This window comes from Ciconia boyciana, chromosome 3 (assembly GCF_034638445.1).
Source record: "Ciconia boyciana chromosome 3, ASM3463844v1, whole genome shotgun sequence".
NCBI classification, from domain to species: Eukaryota; Metazoa; Chordata; class Aves; order Ciconiiformes; family Ciconiidae; genus Ciconia; species Ciconia boyciana.
The window spans coordinates 97631465-97648093 of NC_132936.1; the positions used below are offsets into that span (position 1 = coordinate 97631465).

Genomic DNA, 16629 nt, shown 5'->3' on the forward strand with positions numbered 1-16629 from the left:
CTCAGGTGTAGCTGGAGGAGCCCCCAGCAGTGTGACCCCCAACAAAAGCCGAGAGAGGGATTTTGGGCACAGTGCTTTCAAGCACAAGACACTTAAAATTGCAAACAAAACTCCTCACTTGTTGTTTGGCCTTTGTTTTAAAAGTTCAAGGACAAAGGGCTTCGTGCATTTGGTGTTAATCAAGAGCACTGATGTGAGGAATTACCCGACTCCATCAGCATTCTCATCCCAGTGGAACCAACCTAAAATAACTCTCGCCCCAAACTGATCGGGGCTATGTAACTGATATGGGCTGAGAATAATAATGGTCTATATATTTCTTAAGAAAAAGTTCTTATTTTAAAGACTTTGGTAATAAATACATGCAAGAGTTGAAGGCAGCAAAGAGTTGGATAGGCTATTATTCTCCAATCAATTCAATTTTTAAGCCTTACTTAAAGAATGCTAATTTTAAATGAGATATTCTTCTGATCAGTTCTACAATTGAGGGGATGTAAATTCACATTCGTAATGAATGCTTTTTTCAATATTTGATTGCAGTAATCCAAATGATCCTATTTAATACCAAGGACAGAGCTAGTATCTATTTTTTGATAACTGCTTTGCATAGCATACTCCATACGGTTAAAATTTTTGGAGAATGGTTTTAGAAGACACAACTCTTTGGTAGGACAGTCCTGGTGGCTGGAACAGTCTCCTCCTGCAGAGAGAGCGCTGGAAGGCCACAGAGCTAAAAGTCACAAATTCCAGGTTCTTTGTATTTTGTCCTAATAATCTTTTACTGCTTTGTTCTAACCTCAAGCATCACCTGTTCGGACTTCAAAGAATGAGATGTGCTCATTCTACCTGTCTCCTCTTTTTAGCTTTCACTTTACCCTGTTGTCAGAGCTGGCAGGTCTTATTCTGGTTCCCAGTCTTCCTGTCCAGTGGTACCTTCTCCAGCCTGAAAACAACCTTCTTCAGCCTTGCAAGGTACATTTGATTGGATTCTCATCCTCAAGGTGATGAATTTAAAACCCCACAGTCTTTGGGAAATGAAATGAAAACTTCAGTTCTCAGGACTGTACATGTGAAAATCCTGGGAAAAGAGTTTTGGAGGGCTTTTGGCCAATGCAGTTCAGTGTGATAAAAATCCTTAGAACAATCTAGCTTATGTATGGTAATTATATGCACTGAGAGTCAATCAGAACGTGTAAGAAATGCTATTTGTTTCTATGTGTAATACGAATAATCATCATCAACATTACAGAATAGGGAAGAAGAAAAAAGCACATATTGTAGATATGTTGGTGATAATGAGCTGTTCATAACAGGAATGTTTTTATGTGTTCCACATGGTCATATGTAAATATTTCAGTTGAGCAGAGTTTTAGGTCATATATCGTTTTCTTAAGATTTATAAAGAGATCAAGAATCAGATTTGCAGAAAAGCAGCGGAGTTGAGTGTAGTGCAGATGAGAAGCAACACTATCCCCTGTGACACCTTCACGCATCCTGAGCTGAAAGTTACAGCTAGCCAGGTGTCACATGGAATTACAGGGCAACTGTATACCTGCTATCCACTACAGTGCTTTATCATTAATTATTATTATTCAGATACTATGCCTGCAGTTTGTAGATACTGAAAGAATTTTAAGAGGGACATAGTCAGAATTTCTCAGTATAAGACCAGGAGCCAAACATTTCACCTCTAACAGAGACTTGCTTCATGGCTTTGGACAAAATATCCACTCTCCCTTCATTCTCTCTGTAAACGAGGGCTAGGATTTGTGTCTCCTGGGATGTCGTGAGATTAATTTTTTCTTGTATGCATAAACGGTTTTGAAGGTGGAAAGGTCCAAGTCTCATTTCACAACAGCCTTGCAATTACAGTACAAATGGAGCAGACTCCATCTCTCCTCGGAAAGGGACAAACAGCTTGGAACTCGGCAAGTACTCTAGCCAGCTAGAAAAAATACAATTTTGCAGTCACTGATTTCCATTTACAATGCCAAGTTTTATTTGATTTATTTTTTTAATATCTATGTGCCACAACACCAACTTCCTTTTTTTTTCCTTTTAAAATGAAGTGTCACTGGCACGTGGTCCTCATTAGGCTAGAGATGTTTTGGATAAGTTAAGACAAAGGATCAGCAGGCAAACAAAACAGGGCCATTTAGGACAGTGTTGATGAGGCAGCCCAAAGTTGTTTTCTCCTTATGTGAGAGAGTTTAGGATTTCTGAGCATATTGGACTACTATATAGCTGTATGGACTATGGAGGGGGGGGTCTTACAGATACGTAGTTAGGGTCAGAGTTAAATGCCTGGATCCTAGGTGTTGTTTAATGATTCTTAACAAATAAGGGTAGCAAATGCATGAATGTTACTTGGGAAAAATTCTGTCCTGCAGTGTGATGCTCCCTGCCCTCCCCTAGCCCTATGTGGTGCCCAGCACAGTACTGCAAGGCATCAAGCCAGAATCCTCCCAGTGTTGAAAGGCTGATGCTGGGAGTGGATCCTGGTGTGGGGTCCTCTCCATAGAGCTTGGTTTGGGGCCGTTTCACCAACTAGACATGCGCCCTTCCAGCTTCCCTCTGCCTGGTGTATGGGTCACTGTCACTGACTGTGACCACAATTAAATAGTGCCTGCCGCTACTGAACGAGCAGAGGAGCCTGAGACAGATCGGTACAGGTGCCGTTGTCTCGCCTAGAGAAAGTGGGCTATTGCTGCCGCCACAGGCACTAGGAGAGGTGGGGATGGCTGGGGAGGGAGGAGGGAGAGAGAGGGAGTAGCTACGGTCGAGAGGAGCCATGCACTGGTACCCTCCAAACTGTTGGAAGAAGCAGTTGTTGCTGATAATAGAAAGTACACACAATATCTAGGGGTTGCAAAGAGAATTTGACCTATCTGTGATTATTGCACTGTCATTGCTCACACTGACTGGTGCTTATGGGTAAATGGAAGATTGGGCTGTCAGGCTGTCAGCTTCTATGAGTGCTAACTTCCCCCTGAAAGGGAGATGGCCATTTTCCCAACAATGGCCCCAGCTCTTCCGGTTACAGCCAGTCAAGTCCAATGACATCAAATATTAATCTGGCACAGAACTTGGGCTGTCCGAGTACATTTTATAACCAACAGCATATCAAATCCTTTGGGCCTGAAGACAATCGCTCCTTTGTTGTCACATCAGTCAGTCACTTTAACCCAGATTCTCAGTCAATTCAAAGGAAAGAAAATGGTGCTTCAGAGAACCGACTACTGCGAAAGTACTTTAAAAAAATGAACAGAAGGAAGGCAGGGCTGAAACCCATCACAAAAGATCCCACCATAAAATCAGGAGAACACACAAGGAGCCGTAGATGACCTCGCAGCAAGAGGCTGTGTTGCTGTTTTGCGTCCGGTTTCTCTGCAGGGGCAGACCTCGGATCATCCCGAATCTAGTCTTTGGGCTCACAGTTAGTTCAGAGCCTCAGGCCTGACCCGTTTGCATAACAGCATTTATATTCCTCTTATAGCAGAATTTCTGTCTGTATAACAGAAATTTCTAGCACTATGAAAGCAGACAAACTTCAGAAATCAGATTTCCCAGGTGGAGCGTGAAAAGGCAGGTCCAAGGCACCGGTCTCTTCCAGTTGTTGTTGCCTGACCACAGGCCCCTGTAATCTGGCAGGCAGATGCCACCTTCAGAGGGACTCTGTCAGGCAGCTCCCGCCTATGTTTTCTCTAGCATCCAGCACTGGCACGATGCTTTGATCCACCTCTGATTTTGCCTATTGAATGTGCAAGGAAAAAACAGCTCTTAAGACGGTTAGCAGAGGGCTGAGCATACAAGCATAGCACATTAACAAAACCACTCCAATTAGCTGGGGGGAAATGACAAAAATGAGAAGAATTTTGCTCTTCTCTGCACAAGACTAGAGCCAGTAAGAGAGAATTATAACTTGACCCTAAATTATTCAATGGAAGCAAAGAAATAAAATAGAGGCTAAAGAAGAATTCTTCCTAATAACTTGAACCAAAAGCCAAAGCACATTAACATATGAGGACTGGAAGATTCAGAGAAATAGCTGGAAGGAAATTGCATGCCTATAGTCTTGGAGGAAAATGTAGGAACTCACTTAATTTAGTAATAAACCCGGCATGCCTCAAGAAAGGGAAAGTTTCTGCACTGCATTGGCACCACTCCTGACCTTATCATGTGCAGAATAGATGGCTCAAGGAACAGGTAAGGAATAAAAAGAGGTTTTTTAAATGTTCAGAGGGATTCTGCCATGAGTTTTCTTCAGAAGGTGTTTCTGAGTGGGCTGGAGTGGGAGAAAAAGTTGGAAGCCCAGCATGATCATTCTCGTTTGCAGAGTCATCTATTAAATGATGCTTAGAGGCATAAACTACCCCAGCTATGGAAAATAGTGTACTTCAGGGTGTTTTCTTTAAGAGATCAGCATGCGTGTTTTGGGTGTCTCCCCAGTCCTTGGAAACCTGGTAAGAACCTTTGATATTTCCAAAGTTGGGTACAAGTATCTGAGTCTAAGCTGTTTATTTTTAAGAACAAAAAGTCAGCAAATAAAGAAAAAATAGACCCGAACATGTTGCTTAAGGATGTGTCAGAGAACTCGTGACGTCATGCGAAAAGCTACTTCTGTGGCAATGGAGTGCAAAATCCAAATGCATTGCTAAAGCTTAAAAGTAATTACTGTCTGGAAGGCTTGAGAATCTTGTGTCTGTTCTAGCAAGTGTTTGAACACACATGTGCATGCACACACTCATGCATGGGCCATCTTAGCTGCTGGTTCCCTTTGGGGCAGCTTCAGCTGCAAGGACAAAGGCAAAATAAGCACAGGGATGGGAAGACCCTCTCAATCCTTGGTATTTTCATTACAGGAGTTTGCAGTATAGTAGTCAATGCAGCAGTTATTCTGCAAATGGAGAGCTCTGGTCTAGTGCTGTCAGTCTCACACCCACTGTTCATGAACACCTACATTCCCTTTAAAAATAAAACTGTAAGAGCTCTGAATACAAATGTGCGAAAGTTTTACTATTTAAAGGGATCTTCTGGAGAAACTATGTCAAATATGTAGCGCTTTCTAAAATGCCAGCGGCACCCAGGATTACTCGTTCTGCAACCGCTGCTTTCTGCGGCCAGCCGGTAGATGGATGAAGCTCACACCCCGCGCGGGGCTACCCCTTCTCCCAGCCACCCGCCTCCTACCTTGCTCCGCTTCACTACTGCTTAGGCAAAAGCATTTCCCAAAGTTGGGAAAGGAATGGAAATCGCACGGGTTTCCAGCTGGCAACCTTAGCGGTTGGCCTGAGTGATTAAAGCCAGTGGCCCGGGCATGAGCGGCGGGAGGTGCGGGAGGCGTGCTGCCTGCCTCCGAGCGATGCTCCAGAAAGGGAGAAGCAGCCGGAGGGAGAGTGCTGTCAGCAAATACCACCCACCCCGGCAACACAGCTTTCTGAAGCTCTGCTAGCTTCAGACAAGTGCGAGCGCGGAATATCGCATGTTGTGAGGGTCGTGGAGGTGTGGGGGGAGCGGAGGGAGGGCAGGATGATGGAGGGTGACAGCACAGGCACTATGCTGGGTCTGTAGTGCCCCGTTCAGAGGTTCAGGTGCACCCTCAGCCATCCCTCTGCTCGATGTACGCTGGCCAGTTTTAGTGGGCATTTGCACAGTTCTCAGCTTCCTGAAGAAGTGAGATGCCTTCACTTAGGCATTACTGTTATTTAAGGGGGGAAGCAGGGTGTTTGAACAGGAATGAAGGCATCAACACCTGATATCCCCTTTGCCAGGTAAGCTGATAGCATGAATGGGATGTTCACCCAGTTGCAAGGCATGAAATATTTCTGTTCTGACTTATGCCAGCTCCGAGCTATTGTCAGAAGAACCATTAGCTGCTTACATCAAGACATTAAGCCAAATCCTGGCTCCAGTGAGGTCAGTCATAAAACTCAAATTGATTTCAGTGGCAATAGAAATTAGTCTCCGAGACAGTGGTCAAGAGGGAGGAGTTAGACGGCAGTTTGCTGTCACCTAATGGTCCAAGTTTAAGTTAAATTCACTCAAGTTTTGGGACATACTGAAATTCTGTGTGTGAGTGTGCATACAGCACTGAGGCATGGCAGTCATGGCACTAGGAGACCGAGTGTTGGCAGCTACTGAAAGTGATTTCCAAACTTCCCTGCAAATACAGATGACTAGTTTAGGAACTGAGGGACATGGACATCCTGGCTCCCAGCTGTGTGTGACTGACAGTCCCTTGTCTATCTCATATTGCTTAGCGCTGATATTCTGTTCATTTAATTACTCAACCAGACAGAAGTATTAAATGGTGTTTCAGAATTCTTTATTATGATACATGCTTTCCAGTAATTACCTCGCTCATTCTCTGATAGTAGTGGGGGAAAAAACCCTCCCCCCAGGTATTTCCTGCCTGTAAGAGTACACAGCTCTTAGAAATGGATTTTGTTCTTTAGCTTTTGTTGTTTCCAGTTGCATTTAGATTGGTCTCAAGAAGATGTGCAAATCTCTGAGAGTGCTCTTCAACATACGTTTACATTTTCCCCTTGCTTTTAAGGAAATGCACGCGGACTGTATTTTTTTTATTTCCTGTTTGCTTCTTATTTCTCTGTAATTTCACGTTGTGACCACTTTTTAAACGCATTATTTTCAGACTCCCTCCATTCTGCACACATATGAAATAAGTTACATTTTGTTCTACCTTGGACCTAAATTTTACATTCATCATTAACCTGAACTGTCTCCTCTTAGATTGCACAAGAAAATCTACAATTCAGAGTCATGTCTGCTCTCCTGTGGTAATTCAAGTCTTAGATTTATTATAATCGCTAACAGTAAATACTGTATCCATTTTTAGAGAGTGATCCGATCTGCTTGTATTTCCTGATCTTTCTTCTCATTCCTTTGTTATGATATGCTTTCTGCCTCTTAATTGTTTCCATATGAAATGGCCTCAGTCAAAGCGGTTGCAATGAATAACGTCCATTTCAAAATGTCAGCATTTTGGTCACAGCAGATAACCACGAGCTGGTTACTCCCTCCGTACAGTAGCACTCCTTAAGGACACGTAATAAGTTCTGCAGTCTTGTTAAGTGAAAAACAGTAAAGACCAAACATCGCAGACAAAAGGCAGCTTAGTAAATGTGATTTCTGCCCTTTTAGCCAATAATCTTGATCCCATTTTTGATTTCTGCACAGCCATAAAATTTTACTTTCAGTATAGCTGAATAGTATTAGGAAGTAACTTAGCTTCTCGCCCATGGACGGTGTTTAAAATGTCTTTTGTCAAATATCTTGGGGGGTCCTTTTTATGTTTTCAGTACTGAGGCTGCTTGATTAAAGTATAAATCCAGGCCCCTTCATCAAGGCAGAAAGCTCTGCTGGTTCTGCTGCATTTCCACGGCTCGGTACAGGGCTGGATGCACTCAACTGAGAGGTGTGAAGGAGCATCCTGGAAGAGATGGAAGCTAAATATACTCTGCTACAAGATTTCTTCCATTCCTCTCTCCACCCCCAGATCCCAGAGACTACAATGGCTTGTGCAGGGTTTTACATATGCAGCTAATGGTGGAGGGAGGAGAATTCCCACGGATAAAGAGCTTTAGCCCAGTACCAGCACAGCACACAGCCTGAAATGGTGCTGGGGTGGGTTTTGAGGGAAAGCACTCCCATCATTGCTTCCAAAGAGTGGTCCTACACAATTATTTTTAGGAAAGGATCCCTGGCTATAAGGAGATCCTTCCCTACAGCTTTGATATAGGCACCTGGAGAAGGTAGAGAGAGGATGGGATTTCATCTAGACCCCCTGTGCTTAGTGTTTCCTTTTGCTTAGCTCTAAGGGGCTTCCCAGTTTGGGGAGTTTATTTGGTTTCAAACCACCCTTTGACACCCAGCTATCTGTATGCATCGCACGGCTTGCAAGTCTTAAGTGCTGTGGCTAGTCCTCCCGAGCCCAGGTGCCCGATGACACACTTTCCGTTTCCTACGAGAACATCGCCTTATTTGCGTTTAAGGAGCCCAACTCCATAAAAGCACAAAAGAGCAAACGAGTTTCCTCTCATTTGCCCCTGATTTTATGCTTACATAATTCCACTAATTTCATTTGCATGAGAACAGAAACAGATCCCTAGTCTCTTGGTAGAAATGATTTTACAGGGCTGTTATCCAAACCAGAAGGCCAAGCAGGAATCTGTTTCACATGCACAAACCACCATGCAAAGTGGTTTTTTTATTTCCACTCTACATTTTTATGCACATTTATGTACGTTGTGTGTAGTGGGATGGGGGCAGAGGAGAACAACAGCTGAGCAGCCCTCCCTCTTCCACACGTGGAAGTTCTCTAGCTGACTGGTTTTATCTCCAGGTACACAAAAGGAAATTAAACCATTAGAAGGGATGCCTCAGAGCTGTAAACTCCGAGGGGAAGAAACTACTATCGGTTTGACAGGTTTGTAAGTGAATTAATTATTTATGTAGCTCAATAGATTTACTATTAATCTCAGATGAAAGACACAAGTTAAACACACTTTTCAAACACATGTGTTGCCTTCTCATTTCCTCGAGAATGGGTCAAGTTACAATTACTCCTGGTATGGCCACAGATAATCAAGGCGGGAGAGCTGAAATGAGGAACAAATGAAAGCAAACCCAATTGCTTTTAAAAGTTTCAAATGAGCGTGCCGTTGGAAGTACTATAAAAGATAACACAGAAGAGCCAGCTAAAAATCGTGGCTCAAGCTCAATTTTTTGCAAGCAATCATAAATCTTAACTCCAGCAGCTTTGTGCTTGCCTGGGGCACTGGACAAGCGAAAAAAAGTTGACCTCATCATCATGTGAAGTTTCCTATTCCTGTCCTAAGTTGTCATTGGTAAAAGCAGGCAGCAAGAATTCCAGTTGTAAACAGTGATGTGCTGCCAATGTTTCAGCAAGAGTAGCCCACATTTTTTCCTCTCTGCAGCTGTAATGCAGCTTGTGCGTAAGGGGCTCAGTGGAGAAGCAGAGGAGAAGGCTGCAGACCAGCCCTCCCTTCATTTGCTTCTCTGGTGAAACATAAACACCCTTTCTTAGGTATAACTAAAGAGGGAGATGCCGTAATTTGGCAAATGGACTTTGAGAGTCATAGGGTCTTGTTTCTGTGCCACTGCTCGCAGACATAGGAGCACGAAACCCTTATCCTCGCTTGCACCCACTCCAACCGCACAGCATGAAGACAGGTCTGCAGGTCTTGCACCCTCCCGACTCGTTCTCAGAGCTTGTGGCCCTTGTCCAAATCATCCTCCTGCGAGAGAGGCAGGACACTTCTTTTTGGGTGGCTGACCAAGGACCACATGGGTGGCATTGCAGCCCTTCCAGCAAGAAGATATTCCCGAAACGTGGGGTGACATTAAGCTCACCCCGACCGCTGTGGGCTTGGCATCGGTGTGGAGCTGAAGGACCTGATGCAGCAGAACGATTAGTTCCCTTCCAACACGTCTGCCCGAGGCGGCAGGCGTGTGCTTCAGCATGCAGCTCCCACTCTTACTTGCAGGGTGGCTCCCTCAAATTTAGTTTCAAAAACATGGGCATTAGTGACTAGCTATCTCACTACTAGCCTGACAGTTTTCCTTGGTGCGATTAAAAATGTCTCCAGAATGTATAATAGGAGTCACTTGAATTTTTAAAGCATCATGCAGACAATGTACATCAGGTTGAAAAACACACTTGGTATCTGCTATCCCATGACTGAAACAGCCAAACAGAAAAAAGCTCTAGTTAAAGGAAATCAGAAAAAAAGAGCTTTGGAGCGAATTTCAGGGATAGTAACCTCCCTTTGAAATGTGTCTGTGCAGTTGTCGTCTTGGAGAACCTCAAAAATGTTTGTATTTTTTTCCTGCTTTATATCTTTAAAAGTATCCCACTCTTTTTTTTTCCCCAGGCCTAGTCAATATTGTCATTTAAGCAACCAAAGGATCTCTTCTAAACAATTGGAAAAAATGTGCTTATAAAACTGTGCAAATACCTATTTCCAAAAATAACTAAACCTGCTGTGGTTTCAGGGACACAAATGATGCATTTTGAAATAGGACTAAATGTTTATTTACATGAGAGAGCATCCTAGCTCTGGTCTACTGAGAAAATAATGGGCATTAAACCCTCTACAGCATACAGTCCACTGAATAAAACGTAGATTATGTTTTAAAAAGATATCTGTGGTTTAGTGATCTACTACAGTTTTTGAGGAAAACAACTCACTTTGAAGCTTAGCAAAAGAATACTTTGGTAATATTTTGGTAATGATTTATTTCTTTTGAGTTTAAAACTCTTTTAGGACTTATTTTAAATGTAATGAAAGATAATGAGAGGGGACGATAAATGAAAGCAAGAGCGAAGGTGAAGGTTTATTGTGCCCTATAGGAAAGAGTCAATCTAAAGGCGAATTGTCAGCTCCTTCACTCGGTCTTCTCTGTGTCGCTCAGTCGATGTAGCGAGGCTTTAGTATGGTCTTACCCAGCCAGTGGTGGATTTCCTCCGAGGCAGAGGATGTCCACAGAGGTAAGCAAGCTGCCCCGTGCCCTTGCCTACCTCCATCGCCCAGCGAAGGAGAGGGCACGAGCGGTTAGAGGCAGAGATGCGGCCTGAGCAGAATAGGATTGTGATACTTGACTGCTCGAGCAGCTAGCACTAATTTGAGCAGCCCAAAGGTCACGACTATTTATGCAGATAAAAGGTCAATGGCAAGCTGGCATGTGGCTGCAGGCTATCTTGGTACGCACTTCTCCCGGAGCACTGATACGGGCTTCTGATTCACAGTTTGTCTTTCTGCATGAACTTTCAGGCCAAGCTTTGGCTGGGAAAAAAAATCTCTGCCATGGGAGTTGACACAGTTAGGAGCCAGATGCAATTTTTGTGGCTCGGGCTCATCTGTAGCTAAATCAAACCTTTGAATCATTATTTATAAAAGACAGCCAAATTCTGAACTGTTTGCTCAGTATTTAGTCAGCCCTTATGTGGATAAACTCCTCTGAAAGCATGCCTGAGTAGAGATAGAGGAACAAGTGAATAAGATGCTCAGGATGTGACCTGCTGAAAGAAAGCCTGTGAAACGCCTACCGACTTCAACAGAGGTGGGGTTCTTCAACTGTCAGTATGTGGACAAAAATCACTTTAAAAGTGCAGGACCTTAGAGCACAAGACTAAATGACATGGTTTGAATTTCCAGAGCAGTTTCAGTTTAGGTGAAACAATGTCTATTTGGGTAAAAAAGGGAAGTAGATATACTATATTTAGTCTAGTCAGAGTCTATACTATATCTGAAATTTTATAGTCGATAAGTGCTTCATCCTTTGCTGTAATTAGAAAATTAAAACATATTTTAACCTTCAGTTCCAGCAGCTGTCTGTCTACCTGCATTGACTTTAAACAAAATCCTTTTGCCTTCTGCTGTAAATCAGTCTTGTATGTCCTGGTCCCCAATAGGAAGTGTGCAAACTATTTTGTGACATTTCATTCCCCCATAAAAAGGTAACGGGGAAAGCATCATTACACTGATTTCTTTTTCATCACAGAGGTATTTAGCATCTATGCCCTAAGCAAGGTTGCAGCAATAACTCTATTATAAGCACTGCTTTGCCTCCCCCGGTAATTTTTTAATAGGAGTTAGCTATTATTCTGTTATTTTTGTTTGCTAATAAAGAAAAAATGTTAGGATGAGAACCTCCCATGCAGAAAGTCACCAAAACTAACTGTCTTCAGATCTGGAAAAGCATATTTTTCCTCTAACCATCTCTTCCCATCAAAATGGAGAATTACCAAGTTCTTCCTTGACCACTGTCTTCCTAGATCTCCGAGGGGAAGTTTAAACAGTTGCTTGGATGCATTTTGTCAAGTTTATTAATTCCATTATACTCCTTCTTCACTCCTTATTTTGTGGGCTCAGCTTCGGGCAAACTGAAACCAACCCGTAACAATGGCATAGTCTGGTTGGTGAATAAGCATATTTTATATGTGTTTTCCCACTGAAAATGGCAAAATCCTAGCCGCTGCGCATTTGCAAGTACTTTCTCAGTCGTGTTCGTCAAACCGAAGAGTCTCCATTCGAGACTGAGGTTCGCTACCACGTCCGCAGACATGCAGCACGCAATTCAAACGGCTTGCGACTCACGCAGTGCAGCTGTAAGCGCTGTGACGATAATAATCATGTGGTAGTTCTCATAGACGAAGGCTTCTGGCCCATGGTGGAAGTGCGGGTGACTCATGAAGACTTTCTCTTTCTCTTACAGCTTGTCAAAGGAAAGAAAAAGAAGCCTTTGCCAAATCTGAAGACATTGGAATACGTTGTGCAATTTCCTGGACTTTATGCTACCTCTTGTAAGTGTTATGTTATTATTTACCGTCCCTGGAAAACAGGACTGTACTACAGATGATGGCTGTGGGATTTCTGTTATCTCGGAGCAAATATGGTTTTTATGCTTTCCTTCCTATTAAGGTATTTTAGAAAATGAAACACAGCAAAAGCAAGATCTTGCTCATAATTAGTGTGGAGGGCCATCTATTCTTGTACTCCAAGAACATGGTTTAAAAAGGGGATCTCCTACTGCCTCTGCCCAGGCAGCATTCTTATCTTCCAGAACGATGCGCTGGTGAGACGAAAACCTAGAGCTATGTTTTCCTCATAGGAGTCCAGAAAATACTGCAGGTTTATGGACAATGTTCCATCAGAAATCCTCATAAAATGGAAGGAGTTGTTTATCTCTTAAAAAAAAAACAAACAACAAACCAAAGAAAAGATTGTGGCTTTCTACTCTTAATCCTAGTCTAGAGCCTATGATTAGATCTCGCATCTTCCTCCAGCCTCTCTCAGTTTTATGTGCATTCACCTATCTACTTTTTTGGACTCTCCCGTCATGTTTCATTTTAGTGAACGGTCACAATATAGTTAAAGACTCAGCTTTACAACATCTAGCCTTGAGTCGGGGAGCCCCGAAATCCCCACAATAGAGCTCTGTATCCACTAACTGCAAACCTGAATGGCTTCTTGAGTGGGCCCGACAGTTCAGGTTAAGCACCACACTGCTAGAGCTGCCTTGCCAGCCATACCAGCGTTACTGAAATGCTAATTTGGAAATGCCTGCATCACCTTCAGCATTGACACAGCGAAACCTAAGCGGGAAGGAGTGCCATCCCAGTGGCTCGCAGGCGCTATGCAGTCCGGGTGCGACTGCTTCAAGGATCAGGCACAAAGGACAGGGCAAGGCTTTCCAAACACGTAAGGAAAGAGCGCAGCTATTCCCACAACCGTGTTTATATTAGAGGTGGTGTCTTCCATCCAATACAGTCAACAAACCTTTCTTTTTTCCTAACTGCTGCTGCCATCCAGGTGAGGTGAGGGTAGCTGGATGAGCGATTGCCCCAGTTCTCAGCGTTCTGGGTTGTTTGATCAATAGGTGCTCTCAGGATATCAGAAATAGGGACATCTCATTCAGCACCTTAGGATTTTGCACACAGCAAAGTTTTTTCCTTGCTGAGGGCTGAATGGGCCTTCCAAGTACATCTGGGTGGCAAAATACTGATTTACACCTTAGTTTTATCCCCATGGCATTGGCTGCATGATTTAAAGTGGGCACTGGAGACAAAGGCCTTCTTCATGGTGGCAGGTTCTTTAGTACAGACAAAGCTGGAAAAAATTAGACCCGTTATGCAAAATCAGCCACAAGCTATTTTCCTTCTATATGTAGCAGTTAGTTAAATGCTAAGTTTTAGTACTCTCTGTAAGTAGAGAACTTTTTTCTTCTTACCTGAGAAATTCACTTATAAAATTCACAATTAATTTCTAATTAGGTTGTTCAAATTATTACTATAATCTACACAGAAATTACATAGCAAAACTTGAGGAGGCAGCTATAGCATTTTATACCATTGCACAGCGCTCTCTATACATCAGTCCATATGATCCATTAAATTATTATTAAAATTATAGAATAAATTAAATTTACACCATATTAAATATACCACATAAAGTAACTGTGAAAATTGCTGGCATATACAGCTCATCTAACTTTGTAACTCAAATTGCTTTTCTAATTTGTTGCCCCAATCCTGAAACTGGACTTTTGTAAGACTATATTTCTGTGTGGGGAGAAAAAAAAAAAGCACAGCGCACAAACATTGACAAATCTATTAAATTACATACCAGAGAGAGAAATAAGCATGTTAAAAAGTCCGAGTCGGTAGAGCTATACTGGACCACTGCGACAGAGAAATTACAGTCAATTCCCATTATTGCTCTGTCAGAGGTGTCAGAGTCGTAGCCCGCAGCTGCGGCCGGTCATTTGATGTATTTCCCTGCCTGGCACATGCACGCTGCGGAGAGCGTCAGCTAGGCTGCTGGAAAGCAATTCTGCCTCTCTAGGCTACCGAGAGAGGACCCTGGCCTCAACATACCTGAGAAGCTGCTGTTTTACCTACCTGAGATTGCTGACAACCTGTTTGTGAGAGGGGTGACTTCCCCCCTCTCCCATTAATTTCACTGGGGTGTTCGCGTTAATGCCTAGTAATGCCACTGTAATTGTTGGTGTAATTTCACTGGTAGTGTAATTGCAAGTTAACTTCGTGGCTGATCTCTTCAACAGATGGAAGCAGGGTGGGGGTGGTGATGAAACCCACAGGAAATGGGTGCTGCTGGAGGAAAATGCAGATGGAAAAAAGGAGACACATAAGAACAGAGAAAGGGGAGAGAAAGAGATCAAGGAACCAGGGGGCAGAGGAAACATACGGTAGAGAGAGGATGCTCTGAGTGACCACCTCTTCTACCTTTAGAGAATACTGAACGTAACTAAAAAGAGTACGAAGAATTTAATAAATTACAGATACCCAACACTTTAATGGGCATATACAGAAATAAACGGTATGGTGGTCACGTTCTCTGGGACCTGAAATTCTTGCATGCAAATCCCTGCTCCATGGCAGACCCTTAGGTCATAATTAAAGAGCCTATGTTTTATTTACGCTGTGGGCCTTGTGTTTCCTACAGCCTCCGTGCTCCTGAGGCAGCCAGTAGCAAACTCCAGGAACAGGACTTGGGCAGAACACGCTGTCTCAGTACAGCCCTTCCATATACTTTTCATCAAATCTCTCAGGACCTGCTTCACAGAAATGTTTAGATACCTCATCTCAATCGATTCCTTGAGCCTTGGCACCTGAGTAACCCGCCCGTGAAGCTGGGTGTCACGATGTTTTGCCTCTCCGAGATACTGTGAGGATAAAGGACAGACACCAAGGAAAGGGCTTGGTAAATCAGGCCCAGCACCACGCACACGTGGGCGTTTTGTTGCCAGGACCCAAGCTAGTGTCTCCACAGAAGATGGTTTTGCTCCACACAGACACACCAGCACTCTGCTCTGCTCCAGATTTGAGGGTGCGACACACATGCACCCTGAGCGGTGCTATGCCACTTTTATCCCAAATCTAGAGCGGGTGATGAATTTTTTTGGTCAAGAACTTGTCTGCAGTGATTCACGCCTCTGGGACTGTAAAGAAGTTGGGAACGTCACAGCAATCCTTAAAACTTAACCAAAGGGGGCCTGGGGAGGAGTAAAACTGCTTGAAGCCTTATCTATCTGCATCGAGCATAGCCTGACCATAGGTGGGGATTTGCTCCTATTTCATATCGCAGAGGTACGAGGAGGCGTGCATAACACCAACCTTGGCTTTTATTGCTTTCCTGAAAAGTATTTTATTCATCTAGATATATATTACCCATTGAAAAAAACATTATCAGAGTTTGAGGAGACAATAGTTTAGATGTGTTTGATTTGTTGACTATAAATACATCTAAGTGGAAAGGAGGCTTAAAAAGCTAACTTATCACAAAATAGTAACTTCAGATTTCAAGGCTGAAGGCCAAATTTAAGTATACGGTGGCGTTTTCCGTATTCCCTGTGGTCACAAAGTGAGGTAGAGAGGACGAGAGGCACTGGGCTTGATGAAGGGGTCTCTGACTATTTTAAGAAACCAGGCCTTGTTCTGGTTTTTCCCCTTTGCTCCTGAATTTGGCAGACATACGAGTACCTCTGAAAAGAGAGCCAGCCTGAGAATTTAAATTAATATTCTGAGGGAAAAACTCACAGAATTTTTGTTAAGAGTTTGTTCACGCCAGTCCCCTCCCAAGTACATCCTATTTGTATGGCCTATAAAACAAAATGACTGTGAAGAGCAGAGATGAGTGAAACCTCTTTAGTGTCTAAAGTGAGAGCCATTGCTCTGGTTTGTGTAACAGTAATGATAGGTATAAAATACTATTAATTTATAGGTACTGTATAAATATATACTAAGTAATTCTTGCAATAGATATGGAAGTAGGTAATTTTGATTGTAATGTGGCTGGTGATGTGTACTCAAACTTAGGTCAGAAAACTTGGACTTGGGCCCCCAAACTTTAATAACATTTATGGTCCCAAAATAAGCGTTGTGGTTTTCAGAGATGACAGGTAGGCCTGCTTTCACTGAACTCAGCCAACATTGCAGCTATTTGTTGAATTATCAGGTGGTTTTAAGTACACCATATGCCTTTGCAAAGATATTTGCAAGTGTGGGAATTTTGTCTGAAGTAATTTGCCCAAATGCATCTTACAGAAATCCTTGGTAAGACTTGA

General features: G+C 43.1%; 1 protein-coding gene across 5 annotated transcripts in view; it reads left to right on the top strand.

The window, feature by feature from the left end:
- LOC140649477 (uncharacterized) overlaps positions 1 to 15711 on the top strand; it is a 69580-nt gene extending 53869 nt beyond the window's left edge. For 3 of the 5 annotated variants that reach the window (XM_072856735.1, XM_072856737.1, XM_072856738.1), the window contains 2 exons: positions 12259 to 12346; positions 15009 to 15711. In XM_072856735.1, the coding sequence (XP_072712836.1) occupies positions 12259 to 12346; positions 15009 to 15178 (258 nt within the window). In that variant the 3' untranslated portion in view covers positions 15179 to 15711. Of the gene's footprint in view, positions 1 to 863; positions 973 to 12258; positions 12347 to 15008 lie in introns of all 5 variants that reach the window. The other 2 variants (XM_072856734.1, XM_072856739.1) reach the window with 1 other exon arrangement.
- Positions 15712 to 16629: the final 918 nt, after the last annotated feature.